Genomic DNA, 22182 nt, shown 5'->3' on the forward strand with positions numbered 1-22182 from the left:
ATTGAAAAAGAAAAAATTTATATAAGATATAAACAAATGGCAAAATTGCCAAAGTTAAGTCCTTTCCTATCAGTAATTATTTTAAATGTAAATAGACTGAACTCTCCAATTAGATGGTAGAGATGGCAAAATGGATTTTAAAAAACATGATCCACTTATGTGTTGTCTAAAAGACTTCATTAATTCATTCATTTCAAAAACTAAGGCAAAATATTTTTAAAGATTTATTTATTTGTTTTGGGAGGGGAGGGGCAGAGGGAGAGAATCTCAAGCACTCTCTGCTGAGTGTGGACCCCAGCAGGGGCTTGATCTCACAACGCTGAGATCACAACCTGAGCCGTAATCAAGAGTCAGATGCTCAACTGACTGAGCCACCCAGGCTCCCCAACTAAGGCAATTCAGTAAGATCATACAGACACGTGCACTGAGGCTGTTTTCTTATACAGCTGATCCTTGAACAACACAGGAAAAAGGGGTGCTGACCCCTGAAGGTAGCAGTAAATCCACGTCTAACTTTTGACTCCACCTAAATTAACTAATAGCCTACTACTGATGAGAAGCCTTATGATAACATAAACAGTTGCTTAACTTACATTTTATATATGTTATATATATTACGAACTGTATTCTTATAATAAAGCTAGAGAAAAAAATGTTATTATTAAGAAAGTCGTAAGAGAAAATACATTTGCAGTATAGCACTCTATTGAAAGAAATCTGCATATAAGTAGATATTTCACACCTATGTTGCTCACATCCATGCTGTTCAAGGCTCAACTGTAATTTAAAATGACATGGAGCAGGACTGATGCTTTAGCCCATTTCAATTAGACTAAATATCGTATTCTCAAGAATAGGATTTGTTGTTGCTGCTACCCTAGTAGTTCCTTTCATCAGAAGGGGTCTGATATGTGTGTTAGTCTGGCAATACCCTACAATCCCAGGCCACTACTTCCAGAACCCATTTAGTCAGGACCAATCCACGCTCAGGAAAGGCTGACCCCCCAGTCCTGTCTTTATCACAACTCCATCCTGCAAATTGTCAGTGTGTGGCAGCCTATACTGGGAATGTTATTGGTGCCATATCATTTTTACCAGATGTTATTAATGGAATGAAGTCATTCCGCTCTGGTCCCCTCCACAGCACCCACCAGAAAAGGACAGGGTCCTCAACCAACCCCATAGAAAATGTACAGCCCAAACTGCCATCCCCTTGCTGTCCCCCATCCCCCCCTCCATTTTGAAAAAGACTTACTTTAGATCCAGAGACACAGTATTTGAAAGTAAAAGGATGGAAAAGATACCCCATGCAAAGAGTGGTAATGAAAAGAAAGCTGGGGTCGCTCTACTAATGCGAGAAAAAAGAGACTTTGAGTTAAAAATCATTACAAGAGATAAAGAAGGGGATTATTTATTGATAAGAGGGTCAACTCATGAAGAAGATATAACAATTATGGACATATACATACCTGACGATAGAACTTCAAAATATATGAAGCAAAAATGGACAGAACTGAATGGAGAAACAGTTCCACATTAATAGCGGCAGACTTCAATATATCACTTTCAATATGATAGAAAAACTAGATAAAAGACCAGTAAGGAAACGGGACTTGAATAACACTATAAACCAACTAGACCTAACAGACATATACAAAACACTCTAACCAACAGCAGCACGATCCTCTCAAGTGCACATGAAAATTCTCCACAAGAGACCATATGCTAGGCTATAAAATAAGTCATAATAAATTTAAAAGGACTGAAATAATACAAAGTTTATTCTTTGGCCACAGTGGACTGAAACTAGAAATCAATACCAGAAAGAAATTTGGAAAATAAGCAAAAATGTGGTAATTAGTCAAACTATTAATAGCCAAAAAAGAAACTACAAGGGAAATTAGAAAATACTTTGAGATGAATGAAAATGAAAACAAAACATACCAAAACTTTGGAATGCAGTGAAGGCTGAATTCAGAAAAAAATTAGTATCTACAAAAGCAGTGCTCAGAGGAAACTTGTAATGGTAAACACCTGTACTAAAAAAGAATAATAATTTCATAATTTTTTTCTTCCAAGTTTTTATTTAAATTCCAGTTAGTTAACATACAGTTTCAGGTGTAGGATTTAGTGATTCATCACTTACATAGAATAGTAATTTCAAATCAATAATCTAACTTTAAACTGTAAAGAAATAGAATAAAAAGAGCAAACTAAACCCAAAGCAAGCAGAAGTAAATCATAAAGATTAGAGTGGAGATAAATGAAATTGTGACTAGAGAAACAATAGAGATGGATAAATTCTTATAAACACATACACTACAAAAACTGACTCAAGAAGAAACAAAATCTGAGTAGACTTACAACAAAGAGATTGAATCAGCAATAAACATTCCCCCAAAGAAAAACACATGACTGGTGGCTTCACTGATGAATTCTACCAAACATTTAAAGAAAGTATCAATCATTAACACTAGTCCTTCCCAAACTCATCCAAAAAATAGAAGATGAGGGACAATGTCCTAACTCATTTTATGAGGCAGCAGACAAAGGTATCTTAAGAAAACTATAGGTCAATATCCTTTAGAAATAGAGATGCAAAAGTCCTCTTCAAATTCTAGCAAAGTGAATCCAGCAGCAGATGACAAGAATTATATATCAAGACAAAGGAATATTTAAGGACTTATCTCAGGAATGCAAGGTTGATTCATTAAATAATTATCAATATATACCATATTAATAGAATAAAAGAAAAAAAAGACCCATGTGATCATCCCAGTAGATGCTAATGCATCTGGCAAAAGCCACAACCCTTTTATGGTAAAATTACTCATCAAAAAAGAAAAAAAAAAAAAGGGAACTTCCTTAACATGATAAAAGTCATATATGAAAACTCAAAGCTAACATCATTCTCAATGGTGAAAGACTAAATGCTTTCCTTCTAAGATCATGAACAAGACTATGACGTCCACTTTTGCCACTTCTATGTGACACTGTTGGGTCTGGAAGTTCTAGCCAGACTAATTAGGCAAGAAAAATAAGTAATGGGCACCCACATTGGAAAGGAGGAAGTAAGACTATCTCTATTTACAGATGACATGATCTTATATGTAGAAAATCCTAAAGAATCCACAAGAGAACTGTTAGGAGTTAACAAATGAATTCAGTAAAGTTAAGGGGTACAAAACCAACATGCAAAAATTAATTATGTATCTATATACTAGCAATAAATAATGCAAACATGAAATTAAGAAAACAATTACACTTAAAATAGCATCAAAAAGAAAAACTTACTAAAATTAGTATGGAATTTCAAGGGACTCTGAATAGCCAAAACAGTTTTAAAAAAGAAGAAAAAGTTGTAGGTCCTACACTTTCTGATTTCAAAATTAATTACAAAGATACAATAAACTGAAACCAGCATGGTATTGGCATAAAGAAAGACATAAAGACCAACAGAATAGAATAGAAAGCCCAGAAATAAACCCTCACATATATGGTCAAATGATTTTTGATAAGGGTGCCAAGACCATTCAATGGGGAAAAGAGTCTTTTTTCAACAAATGGTGCTGGGACATCTAGATATCCACATGAAGAAGAATGAGTTGGAGCTTTACTTTGCACCATATACAAAAAATAGCCTCAAAATGGATTAAAAACCTAAACATGAGACCTAAAACCATAAAACTCTTAGAAGAAAACAGAATAAAACCTTAATGACATTGCATTTGGCAATGATTTCCTGGATATGACACCAAAAGCACAGGCACCAAAAGCAAAAATAGACAATTTGGATTACATCTAAATTAAAAATGCCTGTGCATCCAAGGACAAAATCAACAGAGTGAAAAGGCAATCCACAGAGTAAGAAAGAATATTGCAAATTAGGTAGAAGAAGCTAATATCCAGAATATATAAAGAACTCCTACAACTCAACAACAAACTCGAGTAAAAACCAGGCAAAGGACTTGAATAGATATTTGTCCAGAGATGATATACAAATAACCAATAAGCACATAAATATGTTCAACATCACTAATCATTAGAGACCTGTAAATTGAAATACAATGACATACCAGTTCACACCCATTAGGATGGCTACTATAAAAAAACAAAACAAGTGCTGGCAAGGATGTGGAGAAATTGGAACCCTTGTGCACTGTTGGTGGGACTGTAAAATGGTGCAGCTGCTGTGGAAAACAATATGGTGGCTCCTCAAATAATTAAAAACAGAATTCTATGATTCAGCCATTCCACTTCTGGCTATATATCCCCCAAACTGAAAGCAGGCTCTTGAACAGATATTTGCACACCCATATCCACAGCAACATTATTCACAATAGTCAAAAGATGGAGTAACCCAACTGCCTATAGACAGTTGAATGGATAAACAAAATGTGCTATATACATGTTACCATTTACCCTTGGAAAATAAGAAAATCCTGTTACATACTACAGCATGGATGAACCTTCAGGATATTTTACTAAATGAAATCAGCCTATTACTAAAAGACAAATAATATATGATTCCATTTATATGAGGTTACCTAGAGTAGTCCAATTCATAGAGACAGAAAGTAGAATGGTGGTTGCAACGGGTTGAGCATAAGGTGGAATGAGGAGTTTGAGTGGGTATAGAGTTTCAGTTTGGCAAGATAAAAAAGAGTTCTGGAGATGGAGGATGGTAATGTTTGCACAGTGACAGGAATGTACCTAGTACCACCAAGGTGCACACTTAAAAATGGGTAAGATGATAAATTTTGTTGTATGTATTTTACCACAATTAAGAATAAAAAAAGAAAGAGAACAAGAAAATCCAATAAGAATAAATTTAACCATGAAGGTGCAAGACTTGGACAATGAAAACTACAAAACATTGCTGGAAGAAATTAAAAACCTAAATAAATTGATAGACATTCGTGTTCACAGACTGGAAGACTTAATGTTAAGATGGCAATAAACTCCAAACCAATCTACAGATTTGAACCAATTAATATCAAAATCCCAATGACCTTTTGGCAGAAATGGAAAAGCTGATCTTAAAATTCATTTGGAAATACAAGGGGGCTGAACAGCCAAAGTAGTCTTGAAAAAGAACAAAACTGGAGAACTCATGCATCTCAATTTTAAAACTTACTACAAAGATACAGTTATCAAAAACATTACGGTAATGGAATATAGCTAAGCATGTAGATCAAAGGAATACAATGGAGGGCCCAGAAATAAACCTTCACATCTATTGTCAATTGATTTTTGACAAGAGCGCCAAGACCATTCAATGGGGAAAGAATAGTCTTTTTAACTACTGGTGCTAGGACAACTGGATATCCATGTGGAAAAGAATGATGTCATATCATACACAAAAATTAACCCAATATACATCAAATATGCAAAGGAAAGAGCTAACAAGTATAAAAGTCTTAAAAGAATATAGAGCTAAATCTTCAAGAGTTTGGATTTGGCAATGGTTTCTTAGATATGACAACAAAAGCACAAGTAACAAAAGAAAAAATAGGACTTCATCAAAAGTAAACGGTTATGCATCAAGGACAGTAATAAGCTCTCCCAGAGAGTGGGAGCAAATATTTGCAAATTATATATTCAATAAGAATCTACAATCCAGAATATATAAAGAACTCTTGCTCAAAAACAAAAAGACAAACAACTTAATTATAAGTGAGCAAAGACTTGAATAGACATTTCTCCAAAGAATACATATATATGGCCAACAAGCACACAAAAAGATGTTTAACGTCATTAGCCATTAGGAAAGAGAAAGGCAAATCAAAACCACAATCAAAATGACAATGAGTATGAGATACCACTTCACACCTACTAGCATGGCAAAAAAAGTCATAAAACAAAGTAAATAAAAAGTGCTGGTGAATGTGGAGAAATTGGAACCCTCAGACATTGCTGGTGGGAATATAGAATGGTGTATCCTCTGTGGAAAACAGTTTGGTAATTACTCAATAAACTAAACACAGAATTACCATATGACCCAGTACTTCCACTCCTAAGTGTATACCCAAAAGAACTGTACCCAGGTGTTTAAATAAAAACTTGTATACAAATGTTCGTATCTGGTCTTTTTACAGTAGCCAAAAGATGGAAACAACCTAAATGTCCATGAACAGATGAATGGATAAATAAAATGCAGTATATACTCTCAATGAAATATTATTCAGCCATAAAAAGCAATAAAGTACTGATACATGCTAGGACATGGATGAATCTCAAAAATATGCTAAAGTGATAGAAGTCTGACATAAAGGTCATATATTGTATGATTCCATTTATACGAAATATACAGAATAGGCACCAGAGAGTGAGTGCTTAATGATTATGAAGTTTCTACTGGAGGGATGAAAAAGTACACAAACCAGATAGTGGTGCTGATGTAAAACACCGTAAAACTCAGTGCCACTGAACCGTATACTTTAAAATGGTTAAAACTGTAAACTTTATGTAAAGTGTGTGTTTCACCACACACAAAAAAACCCTCTACCAAGATCTTTTTTCCCTATCTCCTCTATGGAACAAAAAGCCTTCATCTGTATCATTCCCGATTCTTCACCTACTTTAAAGAAAAAAAGTCATATTGTACTATTTATACATGTAATCATTATCATTTAATACCTACCCAAAACTCAATTATGAGAAATATTTATGGCAAATTGTCTGAATGTCTTGTGCCTCCTTTCCTCTAGACAAGTGGTCTCTAAATTTTTTGATCATGCAGTCCTACTGATAAAGTATTTTTGAGCACAAATCACCAAACTAGATATTTATTTAAAGTTATAAATTATGACTGTACTAATATATTATAAAAGATATACAGAAATATAAATTTTAAAAGGTTGAGAAAAATAAATACAAATCTAACATTTTTTTTAACACCTTTCTTTCTATACCCTAATGACCCATTCTGCAAGCATCCTTCTTTGGAGAGCACTCGTCTAGATACCCTAAATTTTATTCTTGGGTTAAAGTAATAGTCCGCACTTGCTGACCTCTTGAAATCTACCTTTACCGAACTCCCTAACCTAAGGTCATATTAACCTTACGGGTGTTGTTACTGAATCTCTTGTAAGGATGCGTTGAAGACTCTGTTACATACATCGTGTGCCTTCTTTACGAGGATAGATGAGAGAAATTTCTCTTAGGTCTTAGTATCAGAAATATCTATAATGCTTTTGAAAATTTAGTTTGTTTTTATATTACAGACTTACGTAATTGATCACAAAATTCTAGGAACACCAACTGCTAGAAAACAAAGAGCGAAATTCGTGGCTCACTTCTAGCAACCATACCCACAGGTATATTGCTCTCCCAACTTGTCTTCCCATCACTCACAACCCTTCATTTATTTATTTTTAAAATCATGTTGTAGCTCACCCCTCCCTGGCTTCAATTTAATTTTCTATCGTTCTAATTCTTCATTTACTAAAAAAAAAAAAAATCATTATTGTATTACTTATATATGTATGTGTGTGTATATATGTGTATGTGTATATCTGTGTATGTGTTTAAAAGCACCTCAAAAGTTCTTGAAAGACAGGGAGGAACGAATAAACAAAAAAACCCCAAAGAAACAAAAAAAGCCAGGCACTACTGTTCAGAATGGAGATCATCCTAAATTGGAAGCTCCCCTGTGCCAGGGGTATACTTTGCAGATTCTGAAGCATTTAGCAGCAAAGCCCTTCATCCAAAGGGTAATTCGTAACTGAGTTTTGATGAAAAGAATGACAACTCACAATAGCACTGTACTACACTTTCTCACTCTTTTCCAGTTGGTAAGAAATGTTAAAGTGAGGAAAGGGCAATTGGCTTTTTTTTCACCTGTGTGCAAAGCTTAACTAAAAAGTCCATGAAAAAGGCAGTCACATTGCCAGATGGAATTTGTAGCCATGTACCTGGATGTGTTTCCTTCTGGTGTGCTCAGAAGTCATTTGGGGATGACCCGTATTCAATGCTTTCTTGTTCTTCTTGTTCCGCCTCTCAAAGTATCTCCTCTGATGGTCGGTGAGGCTGCTGTATAATTTAATTCGCCTGGGTGACAGACAAACTCTTTCCTGGCCAAAAGCCTGGATCAGTCGGGCTGTGTCAATGGTAGAAATAGAGCTGCTCCTCTCATGCAAAGCCACCTCCCTATCTGTTTGGGTCAATATATCTGATTCCACAGGAGAAGTGGTGGTGGAAACGATGTTGGTGGGGGTGTCTGTGAGCAGCTCACTCTCCTCTGAGGGTCTAGAATCTGAAGAAGTGTTGTTTTTATAATGAAAACCTGGCTGTTTTCTCAGGATGTACTTATTAAATTTAATCTGTTCAATTTTAATCTGATTGGGTTTCCCAGCTTGATGAGTAGAAAGCACCTTGCTTTTTTTAAGCTCTCCTGCAGTTTTATGGAATTTCTCTAGGCTCTTATACCGCTTCTTTTTCTGAAGCTTGTTTTTCTGCTGTTGCTGTCTACCACTCCATTCCTTAACATCTCGTTCCCCTCTGCTGTCATCCTGTGTGCTTTCAGAGGTCCGGAGAGAGTATGTGATGGGATTCTGAAGAAGTTTAGCCAAACGATCAAGTCGCTCCACCAAGGATAGTTCTTTCCTGTCATTGAACTCAGGAGGTTTCTGTTGCCTCTGTCGTTCCTGATACTTGTTCCAGAGTTCATTCAAACTCACAGTGTGCTGAGCTGTTGGCTCTGGGGTGACCTTATGATCCTTTTTTTGATCATTAATTTGTTTGTCACTTTTTGGATAATCTCTAGCCCGACTTTTAGCAGTATGCATCACTTCATTTTCCAAGTTTACATTGATACTGAGGCTCTCTATTCTGGTATAATCTGCCTTTGGCTTTTCCACGTTTTGATGAGGGGAAGGAAGACGAGTGTGTTCTCTTTGTTTGTCTGGATGATGCTGAAAGACATCTTTCCAAGAATGTCTCATGAATACACTCCTCCCTAAGGATTCATGGCAAAAATCTTGATCACTTGGTAGGTGCACTGGATGATGAAAGTAAAACTTGGCTGACCTGAAGACAGAATGGGTAGTATTTTCAAATTCTGAATGACATCTGGACTCTGAAAAGGAGAAAGAAAAAGATTTTAAAGGACTTTCAAAATATTTGCATTCTGTTTAGAAATGGTATTCACACTTAATTCTCTAGATACAGAACAAAGACCTAAGGAAAGAACAGTTTTATATAAAGTTTCAGGAAATTCACTGCCTACACAAACGATTCTAGCCATGTGCCTACGGGCCAGATCAACACAATAAAACTTTAAAGGACTAAGGGTCAAAAGACTTGGATTCTAGGTTAGATTCTGCCATAGACTGGCTGTGTGACCTTAGGAAGGTACTTTAGTTCTCTGGATTATAACAGCAACTGTTAATGTATTCACTGCCTGCTACATGTGGAATATTACGATATGTGCTCTCTTTTTTCCTTTCAATTCAATCTTGTTGATAAAACAGAGAGAGGTACTGTTAACCTTATTTCAGCTAAGAAACCTGAGATTTCATTTTCATCATCAGTAATTAAACAGGTGGGATTAAAAAAAAACTCTTCATGTGTCTTAGAGGCTTTTAAAATTCCCTTCTCTGAACCATCTTCACATTTCCCCCCAATTTTTTTTATTGTGGTAAAATACACCTAACATAAAATTTACCATCTTTGGGCGCCTGGGTGGCTCAGTTGGTTAAGGGACTGCCTTCGGCTCAGGTCATGATCCTGGAGTCCTGGGATCGAGTCCCACATTGGGCTCCCTGCTCAGTGGGGAGTCTGCTTCTCCCTCTGACCCTCCCCCCTCTCATGCTCTCTCTATCTCATTCTCTCTCTCAAATAAATAAATAAATAAAATCTTTAAAAAAATTTTTACCATATTCATCTTCAGTTTTTGGCAGTCATTATTCTAATGTCAAAACAGGCATTTTTAGATATAAGAACATCTTACAATTATAAACCCTAACTGTAAACACTAATATACACATTTCTGGAGTTCCAAGTCATGTGTAGAAACAAAGATATATACATGCAACAAAGTAACACTTGTGACTATGGGATCCTTTTTGCCCACACTATAGATTATTGGCTATCAGAATTTTCATTACTGTGAGAATCCCTAAGACATTTCCTCAGACTACAATAAGATACATGGATCTGCTTTTATACCTAAAGTATAAAGACTCTCAAACCTCCCAACAAACAAAAGTCCAGGACCAGATAGCTTCACTGGTAAATTCTACCAACATTTAAAGAATACAAAATCTTCTCAAAGTCTTCCAAAAACTACAAGAGGAGGGAACACTTCCAAACTCATTTTATGAGGCCACTATTACCCTGACAAGGATACTACAAGGAAAGAAAATTACAAGCCAATATCCTTAATGAACACAGGAGCAAAAATCCTCAACAAAATATTAGCATATATATAAAAAGGATCATACATCATGATCAAGTGGGATATATTGCAGGGATTCAAGGATGGTTTAACATCCACAATTCAATGTGATATACCAAATTAACAAAATGAAGGATAAAAATCATATATCATCTCAACAGATGCAGAAAAAGTATTTGAGAAAATTCAATATCCATTCATGACAAAAACTCTCAACAAAATAGGTATAGAAGGAATGTACCTCAACGTAATGCAGGTCATATATGACAAGACCATAGCTGACATCACACTCAATGGTAAAAAACTGAAAACCTTTCCTTTAAGATCAGGAACAAGACAAGGATACCTACTCTTGCCACTTTTATTCAACGTACTACTGGAAGTCCTGGCCAGAGTAATTAGGCAAGAAAAAGGTGTGGGGGAGGAGGCATCCATTCCTGTCCTCTTCCAATCTGTTCTTCAAACAGTAATCTTCAAAAATGTAAATTGGACCTATCATTTTCTATTTAACAACTTTCTCTTACTCTTAGAACAAAACTCAAACTCCTTAACGAGGCGTACATGTACCTCACTATGCATTACTCTCCTCCTTGATAATTATATTCTAATTATGCTGGCCTTTCCCCTTGTTTCATTAAGTAGCATAAGCAAAGGCATAAAAGTGGGAAAGCATTAAGCAAACAGTTGAGTGTAAACATTCAGTTTATGTGGCTATACAATTTACAAGTAAAGGCAATAGATAAAATAAGGTAGGAAAGGTTACTTGGGACCAACAGAACAGAGAGCCCAGAAATAAATCCACCCATATATGGTCAACTGATCCTTCAATAAGAGTGCTCAGAATACCCAGAGGGGAAAGAACAGGCTCTTGAACAAATCGTGTTAGATAGGCAAAATCTAATCTAACAAATCGTTTTCCATAGGCAAAAGAATGAAATGGACCCTTACCTTACACCATACACAAAAATCAACTCAAGGGGTACCTGGGTGGCTCAGCTGGTTAGGCATCTGCCATCAGCTAGGGTCATGACCTCAGGGTTCTGGGATCGAGTCCTGTGTCGGGCTACCTGCTCAGCAGAGAGTCTGCTTCTCCCTCTTTCTCTGCCCCTCCCCCTGTTCATGCTCTGTCTCTCAAAATCTTGAAAAAAATCAACTCAAAATGGATTACAGACTTAAATGTAAGACCTGAAACTATAAAACTCCCAGAAGAAAACAAAGGGGAAAAGCTCCATGACACTGATCTTGGGAATGATTTCATGGATATGACCCCCAAAGCACAGGGAACAAAAACAAAAATAAACAAGCAGGACTACCTCAAAATAAAAAGGTTCTACACAGAAAAGGAAACAATAAACAAAGTGAAAGGGCAACGTATGGAATGGGAAAATATGTGCATACTGTATATCTGAGATGAGGTTAATCTCCAAAATATATAAAGAATTCATATAACTCAGTAGCAAAATAATAATCCAGCAGAAAAACTGGGCAAAGGACTTGAACAGACATTTCCTCAAAGAAGACATATAAATGGCCAATAGGTAGATCTAGGAAGAAAGAAAGGAAGAAAGAAAGAAAGAACTAATGAACGGGGGCGCCTGGGTGGTTCAGTCGGTTGAGTGGCTGCCTTCGGCTCAGGTCATGATCCCAGGGTCCTGGGATCGAGCCCCGCATCGGGCTCCCTGCTCAGCAGACAGCCTGCTTCTCCCTTTCCCTCTGCCTGCCGCTCTGCCTACTTGTGCTATCTCTCTGTCAAATAAATAAATTTAAAAAAATCTTAAAAAAAAAAAAACGAATGAACAGTAGGTAGGTAGGTAGATATTTGGGGACAAATTATGTGGAGCCTGGGACACTAGCCTAAAGACTTTAACTTTATTCTTAATGGAAATTAAGAGCCACTATACCATTTTGAGCAGAGGAATAACATGATTATGGCTGTATTTCAGGAAGGGTATGATTATGGCTGTATTTCAGGAAGGATACCACAGGAACAGGATAAAAGCAGCAAAATTTCGGGCGCCTGGGTGGCTCAGTTGGTTAAGCGACTGCCTTCGGCTCAGGTCATGATCCTGGAGTCCCAGGATGGAGTCCCACATCGGGCTCCCTGCTCAGCGGGGAGTCTGCTTCTCCCTCTGCCCTCTTCCCTCTCGTGCTCTCTGTCTCTCATTCTCTCTCAAATAAATAAATAAAATCTTAAAAAAAAAAAAAAAAAAGGAAGCAAAATTTCAAAGGGCCAGATAGAATACATTAAAAAATAAAGCAAAAATATGGAGTGCCTGGGTGGCTCAGCTGGTTAAGTGACCAACTCTTGATTTCGGCTCAGGTCATGATCTTGTCTCAGGTCGTGATCTCAGGGTTGTGAGATCCAGCCATGCGTCAGGCTCGCACTCAGCAAGGAGTCTGCTTGAGATCCTCTCTCCCTCTCTTTCTGTCCCTCCCCCCCAGCTCATGCTCACTCTCACGCTCTCTCTCAAATAATAAATCTTAAAAAAAAAAAAAAGCAAAAGTAAAAGAATGAGGAAACAGATAACATTACTGTAACATATATTTGTTTTCTAATATCAGTATTTTTAATCAACACAGTCCCACTGACTGGGGGCTGAAGTAAAATATATAGTAAAGAGTAGAAAATGAGCAAGCTGAGTTCACTGAGTATAATGGACTCAATGAACAATGAGACTAGATAATCCTATCTCAAGGCACCTTTTTTTTTTTTTTAAAGCCTCAGTGTGGGGCTTGAACTCATGACCTTGAGATCAAGACCTGAGCTGAGATCAAGAGTCATATGCTTAACCAACTGAACCACCCAGGAACCCCTCATGGCACTTCTTTAAGAGTAAAGGTCAAATCAGTTGAGGTGGTTATCTACTTCTGATAATGCATTAGTTTTATACATAGCACTTGCAAAATTCCCCCCAAATATATCCAAATATATTAAAAATATGATTTACCACTTTTTAAAAATTAAAGTTAAACATGCTCATTGTAAAATATTCAAATAATGCAGAGAATTTAAGGTGAAAAAGGTCTCCCTGCTATTCCTAAGCCCCCTGGCCCAGTTTCCAGTAATAACAACTATTAAGCAGGTTTTGTATATCCATTCAGATAAAATCCTGCTAAGTAATGCAAAAATATTTGTCCAATAAAAAAATATTTTATGTATATGCAAACATTTTATACTAACTGATTTGACATACCATAATTTAACTAGATATTTAGGTTGTTTCCAATTGTTTACTCTTCTGAAGAATGCTGCAGTGAATGTCTTTATGTGTGTGTATGTATGATTTTATATGTTTGGTACAACTTTATGTGTCTAACTCCTGCGAGTGGAAATGCTGGGTGAAACGGAGATTTATTTCAGTTTTAGTCAGTGTTGAGAGTTTAGATAAAGTAGTCCATAATATTACTGCCTCAGCATCCATTTTGTGGGGGCAAGCGGCCTGTAGGGGCTTTGAACTGATACTAGTCCCTCCCTTGAATGCATGCCCTAGAGAACAACCTGCAGAGTCAAAAGTAAATTTAGTTCCCTATATGATTTCCCCAAAAATCCTTGTGATAAGCAGTCTTCCCCACCTCCCAGGGCCTTTTCATATGCACCCCCCTTTAGATAAAATCCCTGCCAAGCTTACCAAAATACTGTTATTTCTGATTTTGAATTGACCAATCCAGCCTCAGCCTGGGAACCCCAAATAGCTCCACCTGTAGACCCCAATAAAGGCATGTACTCTCTCTGCCTGCACCCTGCCTTGACCTCCCCATGTAGCCCCCCCAAAGCATGCCATGTACCTCCTCCAGGACCTGTGAGTAATAAACTTCTCTAATTCAATTTCCCTGTGCTCTTTTGTTGAGCCATTGGACATCCCAGAGCTCTACTTAAGAAATGTTGATTTAATAAAGTCACAACAGTTAGATATTGCCAAACTGCCCTACTCCTCGAAAAATTTGCCATAAATTTGGACTTCTAACAATCGTATTATGAAAATGTATGTACGTTTCCCCATACCCAACAATACTTTTTATTGGTATCAAATTTTTTCATCTGTACTAAAGGGCTTAAAGAAAAGTATTTTCTTTCTAAGTATTATTTCATATCTTTAATGGCCATTTGTATTTCTTTTACCATAAAATTCCTGCTCATGTCCTTTGATTGTTTTTCTGTTAGACTGTCTTTGATTTATAAAAAGTTCTTTGCATATTAAGAAAATTAGCTCCCTTTTCTCAGTATCAGTTTAAAATTGTTTTCCTACTTTCCACTTATAAATTGACTTTGCATATGGTATTTTTTTCACCATACAGAAACTTAAATTTAAAAATGTAGACAAATTTATCAAATCCTTACCTTTATGACTTTTAGATTTTGTCACCTCACCTTATTAATAATAATCCATACCTTCATCTAGAACTTTTATGATCTCATGCACTTAAACACTTACATCTCTGATATATATGAATTTTGGTAAGAGAAGGTAGGACTACAACTTAAGTCTGTACTTCACGTCCCTAAATGCTACGTAAGCATCTTGGCATGATTTGTTGAATAATCCATCTATTCCAAACTGATGTGAAATGGCACTTTTATCATAGAGTAGATTCTCGCTGTTTTTATTTCCATTAATGAGCCCACTCTCAGTCTCTTGCCCCAATAGCATCCTTTTAACTATTACTGTTCTATAGTTCAGTTTAATACCTTGTATGGCTAAACCCTACACCATCTCCATCATCTTTTTCAGACTCTTTCTGGTAAAGAGGAACTTTATTTTGTAAAAAAAAAAAAATTCCAATCCTATCAAAAAGCTGCAAAACAGTATAATGAACTTACATATATTTCTCTTAGATTCACCAATTACTAACATTTTGCTACAGTGGCTTTATCTTTCACAACCATAAACATATATGTACATATATTATTAATATTTTATCTGAACCACCAGGGAATAAGTTATAAACATCATGTCTTATTCACTCTGCCTTTTCACATACTATAGGATGTATACCCTAGAAAGAAAGGTAGTCTCTTACATACCATTATCAAACACATCTAATTTAACATTGACATGATACTAATGTGAAGTTTATGTTCAAATTTCAGCAATTTTCCCCAAACTGTCCTTTGTAGTAATTTTTCCCCTTGGGCTAGAGTCCAATCTAGGATCATGACTACATTTAGCTGCCATGTCTCTTTAGTATCCTTTAACCTAGAATAGTTTCTCAGCTTTTGTCCTTCACGACACCTACATATTTGAAGAGGATAGACCAGTTATTTGTAGAATGTCCTTCAATTTGAGTTTCTGTGAGTTTCACTGTGATTCATGTTACGCATTTTGAACAGTTCTATAGGAGTAATGTGTCCTCCTAAGTACATCACATGTGAAGTACTTAACTTCAGCGTGTCCTATTACTGGTGGATGTTAATTTTGATGTCCGAAGTTCTCTACTGTAAAGGTTAACTTTTTCCCCTTTGAGATTAATGAGCAATGTGGGAAGATACTGTGGGATATTCTGAGGCTGAATAAATATCCTTCTCCCCCATAAATTTTCACTCACTGGTTTTATCATCCACTGATGATTCTTGCTTAAATCTATTATTACAATGAGGGTTAGAGTATGGAGATTTTCCAACTCTATTTTTCCTCCTATGTTTAGTTGGCATTGTACTATAAAGAGGAGCCTCCCCTTTTCTTACCTATCTAATCAATGAATCTTATCTATCTGTTTTAAAATCAGTATGGATGCATGAGTTTTTTATTTATATTATTTTTTATTATGTTTAGTTAGCCAACATATAGTACATCATTAGTTTTAGATGTAGTGTTCAATGATTCATTAGTTGTGTATAACACCCAGTGTTCATCACAACATGCATGAGTTGTTTTATGCATGAGTTTTTTCAAATAAACCTTTTGATTTAGAATAGTTTAGTCTCAGAAAAACTGTGAAGATAGTACAAATACTTTCCTATACTTCATTCCCAGTTTCTTCTATTATTAACACCTTACATCAATATAGTACATTTATTACATTTAATGAACCAATAAAGATGCATTATTATTAACCAAAGTCTACACTCTATCTGATTTCCTTAGTTTATACCTATATTCTTTTGTGTTCCAGGATCCCATACAGAAATACTGCATTACATTTAGTTATCATATCTCCTTAGGTTATTCTGGTCCGTGACAGTTCCCCCAGATTTTTCTTGTTTTTCATGGCCCTGACAGTTTCTTCCTTTTTTTTTTTTTTTAAGATTTTATTTACTTATTTGCTAGAGAGTGCACGAGAGAACGAGTGAGAGGGAGTACAAGCAGGCTCCCTGCTGAGCAAGGAGCCCAATGCAGGACTCAATCCCAGGACCCTGGGATTATGACCTGAACTGAAGGCAGCCACTTAACCGACGGAGCCACCCAGGTTTCCCACGGCCCTGACAGTTTTGAGAAGTACTGATCAAATATTTTGTAGAATGTTCATTTGGGTTTTTGATGTTTTTCTCACGACTAGACTGGCGTTATAGGTTTTGCGGAGGAAGACTTTAAAGTGCCATTCTCATCACATATTAAGGGTAGATACCATCAGCATGACTTATCACTGTTGGTGTTAACTTTGACTACCTGGCTGAGGTTCCTGTCAGCGTTCTTCACTATAAACTCACTCTCTTTCCCTTCCTATACTAAACTCTTTAGAAGGAAGTTACTACGAGCAATCTACTCTTAAAGAGTAAGGAGTTATGCTCTGTCTCCTTAAGGGTAGAGTGTCTATATACTCCATATATACTCATACATTTGGAATTCTGCACAGAATTGTCTATTTGCTCCCATTTATTTATTTAATCATTTATTTATATCAATATGGACTCATGGATATTTACACTTTGGTTATAATTCAATACTACTATATTGCTCAACTTGCTGTAACTTTGGTCACTGGGAGCCCTTTTACTTGGCCCTTGTGTCCCTTTAACATACTTATCATTGTAAGGTTTTCTCTTTACTTTCAGCACTACAAGATGCTCCTGGCTCATCTATATTTCTTGATCCAACCATAGAATCAGCCATTTTTCCCAGGAGCCCTGAAAATATGTCTTTGTGGGTCTCATTTCTCCTTTTTATTTTTTATGCCTTTTCACTCATGGTGCCTACGAGTTTGGTATTTGGGGGAATATTTTGAGGTCTCACTTGAAATTTCTTTAGAGAGATGTGCATCTGCTTCAGCCTTCAGGCATAGGAGTTGGCACTACCAAGCTACAGCTATTTTATTTTATTTATTTATTTATTTTGTTTTAAAGATTTTATTTATTTATTTGACAGAGAGAGACAGTGAGAGAGGGAACACAAGCAGGGGGAATGGAAGAGGGAGAAGCAGGCTTCCCGCTGAGAAAGGAGCCCAATGTGGGGCTCCATCCCAGGACCCTGGGACCATGACCTGAGCCGAAGGCAGACGCTTAACTGACTGAACCACCTAGGTGCCCTGCTACAGCTATTTTAAATAAAATTCTGGGCTGGAGAATTTTCAGATAACATGTAGTTCACTGCACTAATAGATTGTACCAGTGCAAAATTCACAACTATAAACCTCTGTGAGAGTTGGTCTGTAGTTATAAATTTCAGGATAAATTTGCCACTGCCTTCTTTCCCCAAACTCATTACCAAGGTTGAGACAGGCGAATTTCCTTTCTTTATTCTTTTGCACAGATGTGTTTATTTCTTATTTCTTATTTGCAGCCTACTGGAAACCCAAGCAGGACTTTTTCACTATGGGTGTGCCCTTAGTTCTGTATTTTGTTCCCAACTTCATGTAGACATTAAAAATAAATCCCAGGGCAACCCTCTCGGGTCCCCTCCCTCTTTGGGCACTTTGTACTATCGCTCAATAAATTTTACTATCACTCAATAAACTGCTTTGCTGCTCATCACAAAAAAAGAAAAAAAAAAAAAGAAAGAAAGAAGGAAAGAAAGAAAGAAAGAAAGCAAATCCCAGATCTACAGAATTCAGCTGAAACCCTTAAGGTGACAGTCTGCTTTAGTGCTTAATTATCTCTATGTGGGTTCCTGCTTTCACTCTATTTTTGGGACCTGAAGATGCTTAACTGTCATGTCAACTCTGATAAGTGTTAGAAGATAGTTTTGAGGGATGCCTGGGTGGTTCAGTGGGTTAAGCATCTGCCTTCAGCTCAGGTCATGATCCCAGGGTCCTGGGATCAAATCCTACATCAGGCTCCTTGCTCAGCAGGGAGCCTGCTTCTGCCTGCCACTCCCCCTGCTTGTGCTCTCTCTCTGACAAATAAATAAAATCTGAGAAAGGAGTCCAATGCAGGGCTTGATCCCATGACCCCTAGGTCTCGACCTGAACAGAAACCAAGAGTTGGACACTTAACCAACTGAGCCACCCAGGCACCCCAGATACAGCTAAATCTTAAGAAGAAAATTTATGGTTGTAAATGCCTATAACAATAAAGCAGAAAGATCTCAGATAAAAACCCTAAACTTCCACCTTAAGCATTAGAAAAAGAGCATACTAAAACTTAAGCAAACAGAAGGAAGGAAATTATAAAGATCAGAGTGGAAACTAATGATAGATAAGATAGATAAATAGATAGACTTTGATAGAAAAAATGTATCTAGAATACATAAATAACTCTTAGAACTCAATAAAAAGACAACTCTATTTATTATAGTATATATATATTATATACTATACATATATATATTATATATAGTATCTAATATATATAAATAGTAACAATTTTATAATAAATATATATATAATATATATAGTAAATACATATACTATATATATATATAGTATATAGTATATAATATATAGTATATAGTATATAATATATATATATATAGTATATAGTATAATAACTCAAATAAAAACCACGCCAGGTTCTGAATAGATATTTCTCAAAGGAAGATGTACAATTGACCAATAAGCACACAGAAAGATGTTCAACATCATTAGTCATGAGGGAAATGCAAATCAAGAGCAAAATGAGATACCAGTTGATACCCACTAGAATAGGTACAATCAAAAAGTCAGGGGGCACTTGGGTGGCACAGTCAGTTAAGCATCCAACTCTTGGTTTTGGCTCAGGGTCGTGGGATCAAGCCCCGCGTCAGGCTCCGTGCTCAGCTTGAGATTTTCTTTCCCTCTCCCTCTGCCCTTCCTCCCCACACTTGCTCTCTCTCTCTCAAATAAATAAATCAATCTTTGAAAAAGTCAGATAATAAGACATGTTCCTGAGGTTGTTGAGACCCTGGAATCCTCATATACTGCTAGTGCGAATGTAAAATAATGCAGCAACTTTGGCAAACAGTCTGAGAGTTCCTAGAATGATTAAATTTTTTTTTTAAGATTTTTTTTTTAATTTATTTATTTGACAGAGAGATAGAGAGCACAAGTAGGCAGAGCGGCAGGCAGAGGGAAAGGGAGAAGCAGGCTCTCTGCTGAGCAGGGAGCCCGATGCGGGGCTCGATCCCAGGACCCTGGGATCATGACCTGAGCCGAAGGCAGCCGCTTAACCGACTGAGCCACCCAGGCGCCCCTTGAATGATTAAATTTAAAGTTATCGTATAACCCAGCAATTCTACTCCTAGGTATATACCCAAGAGAAATGAAAACATATGTCCACACAAAAACTTGTATATGAATATTTATATGGAAGCATTATTTATCATAGTCAAAAGGTAGAAACAACCCAAATGTCCATTAATGGGCAAATGGATAAAATGTGGCATATACATACAATGGAATATTATTTAGCCATTAAAATGAATAAAATACTGATATGTGTTATAACTTATATGAACCTGAAAACATCATGCTGAGTTAAAAGAAGCCAGTCACAAAAGTCTACATTTTATATGATTCCATATTAATTAATTATTGTATTAAGGTCCAGAATAGAGAAATCTATAGAGACAAAGTAGATCAGGGGGCAGTGATGAGGGGTAGGAGGGGTGATAGCTAAGGGTATAGGGTTTGTTCTTGAGGTGATGAAAACATTCAAAAATCAACTGTGTTGATGGCTGCACATACCTATGAATAGGGTAAAAACCATTGAATTGTACACTTTAAATGGGTGAATTGTATAGTATGTGCATTATATATCAATAAAGCTCTTTAGAAATGTTCTATGGGCATCTTAAAAGTTTTATATAAAGATTTTTTAAAGCATACAAACATTTATACATATCTATTAGATCACCCTCATTACTTGCATTATTCCCAGATGTATTTTTAACTAGCTTTTTATAAAAAATTTCATTTCTATGATCTCTCATGATGTAAGCATAGGTATTCAACCTCTCTACTATTATTCTGTATTGTCCATTTCTCCTTGAAGGTTCTCTAGAGTTTTGTTAGTTTATAGTCTGTTCTGCATTTCTCCCATCCCAAAGTAAAGTTCCCTCTCCCCACTTAAGAATGTTTTCATTTTCATTTTATATATATTTTTATGCTAATTCATGATTGAAGACGTATGTGCTATAGCCTCATTGTGGATTGCAAATCAGTATAAAAATGTTCCTCCTTGATTCCTACAACACTTTGGGTGTCTATATTAGTATCATTTTTCCAAATTTCTTTTTGATATGTCTCTAGTTTTCTAAAAGAAAACCACTCTGAGTCACTTTGTTTTTAAGGGGTCTGCTATACAGCATGGAACTGAATTTGTTTTTTAACCTGAGTTTTATTTTTTAATTGATGAATTTATTCCATAAATATATGTAGTGTTGTTTTGTTTTGTTTTTTCTTTCTAGCAGGCTCCACACCCAGCGGGCAGCCCAACGTGCGGCTCAGATTCTCAACTGTGAGATCAAGCCCTGAGCTGAGATCAAGGGTCGGAGGCTTAACCGACTGAGCTGCCCAAGCGTGCCAATGTTTATATAGTCTTATATGTTTTCCATTCTCTATTTTATGTATTTTTTCCTTTTCAGATTTTATTTATTTATTTGAGTGAGAGAGAGAGAGAGAGGGAGCACGAGCAGGGGGAGGGGAAGAGGGAGCAGATTCTCCGCTGAGCAGGGAGCCGGATTCGAGGCTTGATCCCAGGTCCCTGGCATCAGGACCTGAACGGAAGGCAGACGTTTATCTGACTGAGCCACCCAGGCACCCGGTATTTTTTCTTTTGTTACAAATCTACTTTTTTCATTTCCCTTCCTTTTACTCTCCTGTTACTCCTACCATTTTTCTAAATATTTTAGACGTTTTAGTTTAATTCTTTTAGAAATAACTTATAATTTTAAATACTACAACTTACATATGTATTTCTTGATTTACCAACTTCAAAGATGAAAATAGCTCACTTATACTTCTTTTAGCCTGCCTTTCTTCTGCCTGTCTCCTTGCTGAGTTTTTTGTTTTTTTGCCTTGCTTTTTCTGTGTGGATGCCTGTACAATGTGCTCTTTTTCTTTAAAGTTCAGTACTACCACCAACATATGTCTGGGTGTTGATTATTACATACAAATTTCCCCCTAGGACTGGGGTAGGTCCTTTTAAATTGCAGGTTCAGTTTTCCTTATTTATGTTATTATTTTTTGTTATCTTCTTTAGAGACACTAACAGTTACCACTGTGTTAGATCTCCACTGTCATTCTTCAAATTATTTTTTCTAATGGCTTTCATCTCCTTTTTCTGTTATAATTCTTTTCCTTCAATTTGTTCTCTGATCCCCTGAATCTCTTTACCTCTTGTTATTATCTAAACTTTATTTAATACATTTCACGTCTTCTATAATTATTCATAGTGTAAAACATTTAGGAAAAAATTTGTTTTCTAGAACATG

At 36.3% G+C, this 22182-nt stretch overlaps 1 protein-coding gene across 2 annotated transcripts in view; it reads right to left on the reverse strand.

Annotated features, from left to right (window-relative positions):
* The window catches only part of ALMS1 (ALMS1 centrosome and basal body associated protein), a 192731-nt gene that overhangs the window by 29437 nt on the left and 141112 nt on the right, over positions 1-22182 (reverse strand). For both annotated transcript variants that reach the window (XM_078056402.1, XM_078056403.1), the window contains exon 16: positions 7917-9079. In XM_078056402.1, coding sequence (XP_077912528.1) covers positions 7917-9079 — 1163 coding nt within the window. The remainder of the gene's footprint in view (positions 1-7916; positions 9080-22182) is intronic.

This window comes from Halichoerus grypus, chromosome 10, assembly GCF_964656455.1.
Source record: "Halichoerus grypus chromosome 10, mHalGry1.hap1.1, whole genome shotgun sequence".
Classification (NCBI taxonomy): Eukaryota; Metazoa; Chordata; class Mammalia; order Carnivora; family Phocidae; genus Halichoerus; species Halichoerus grypus.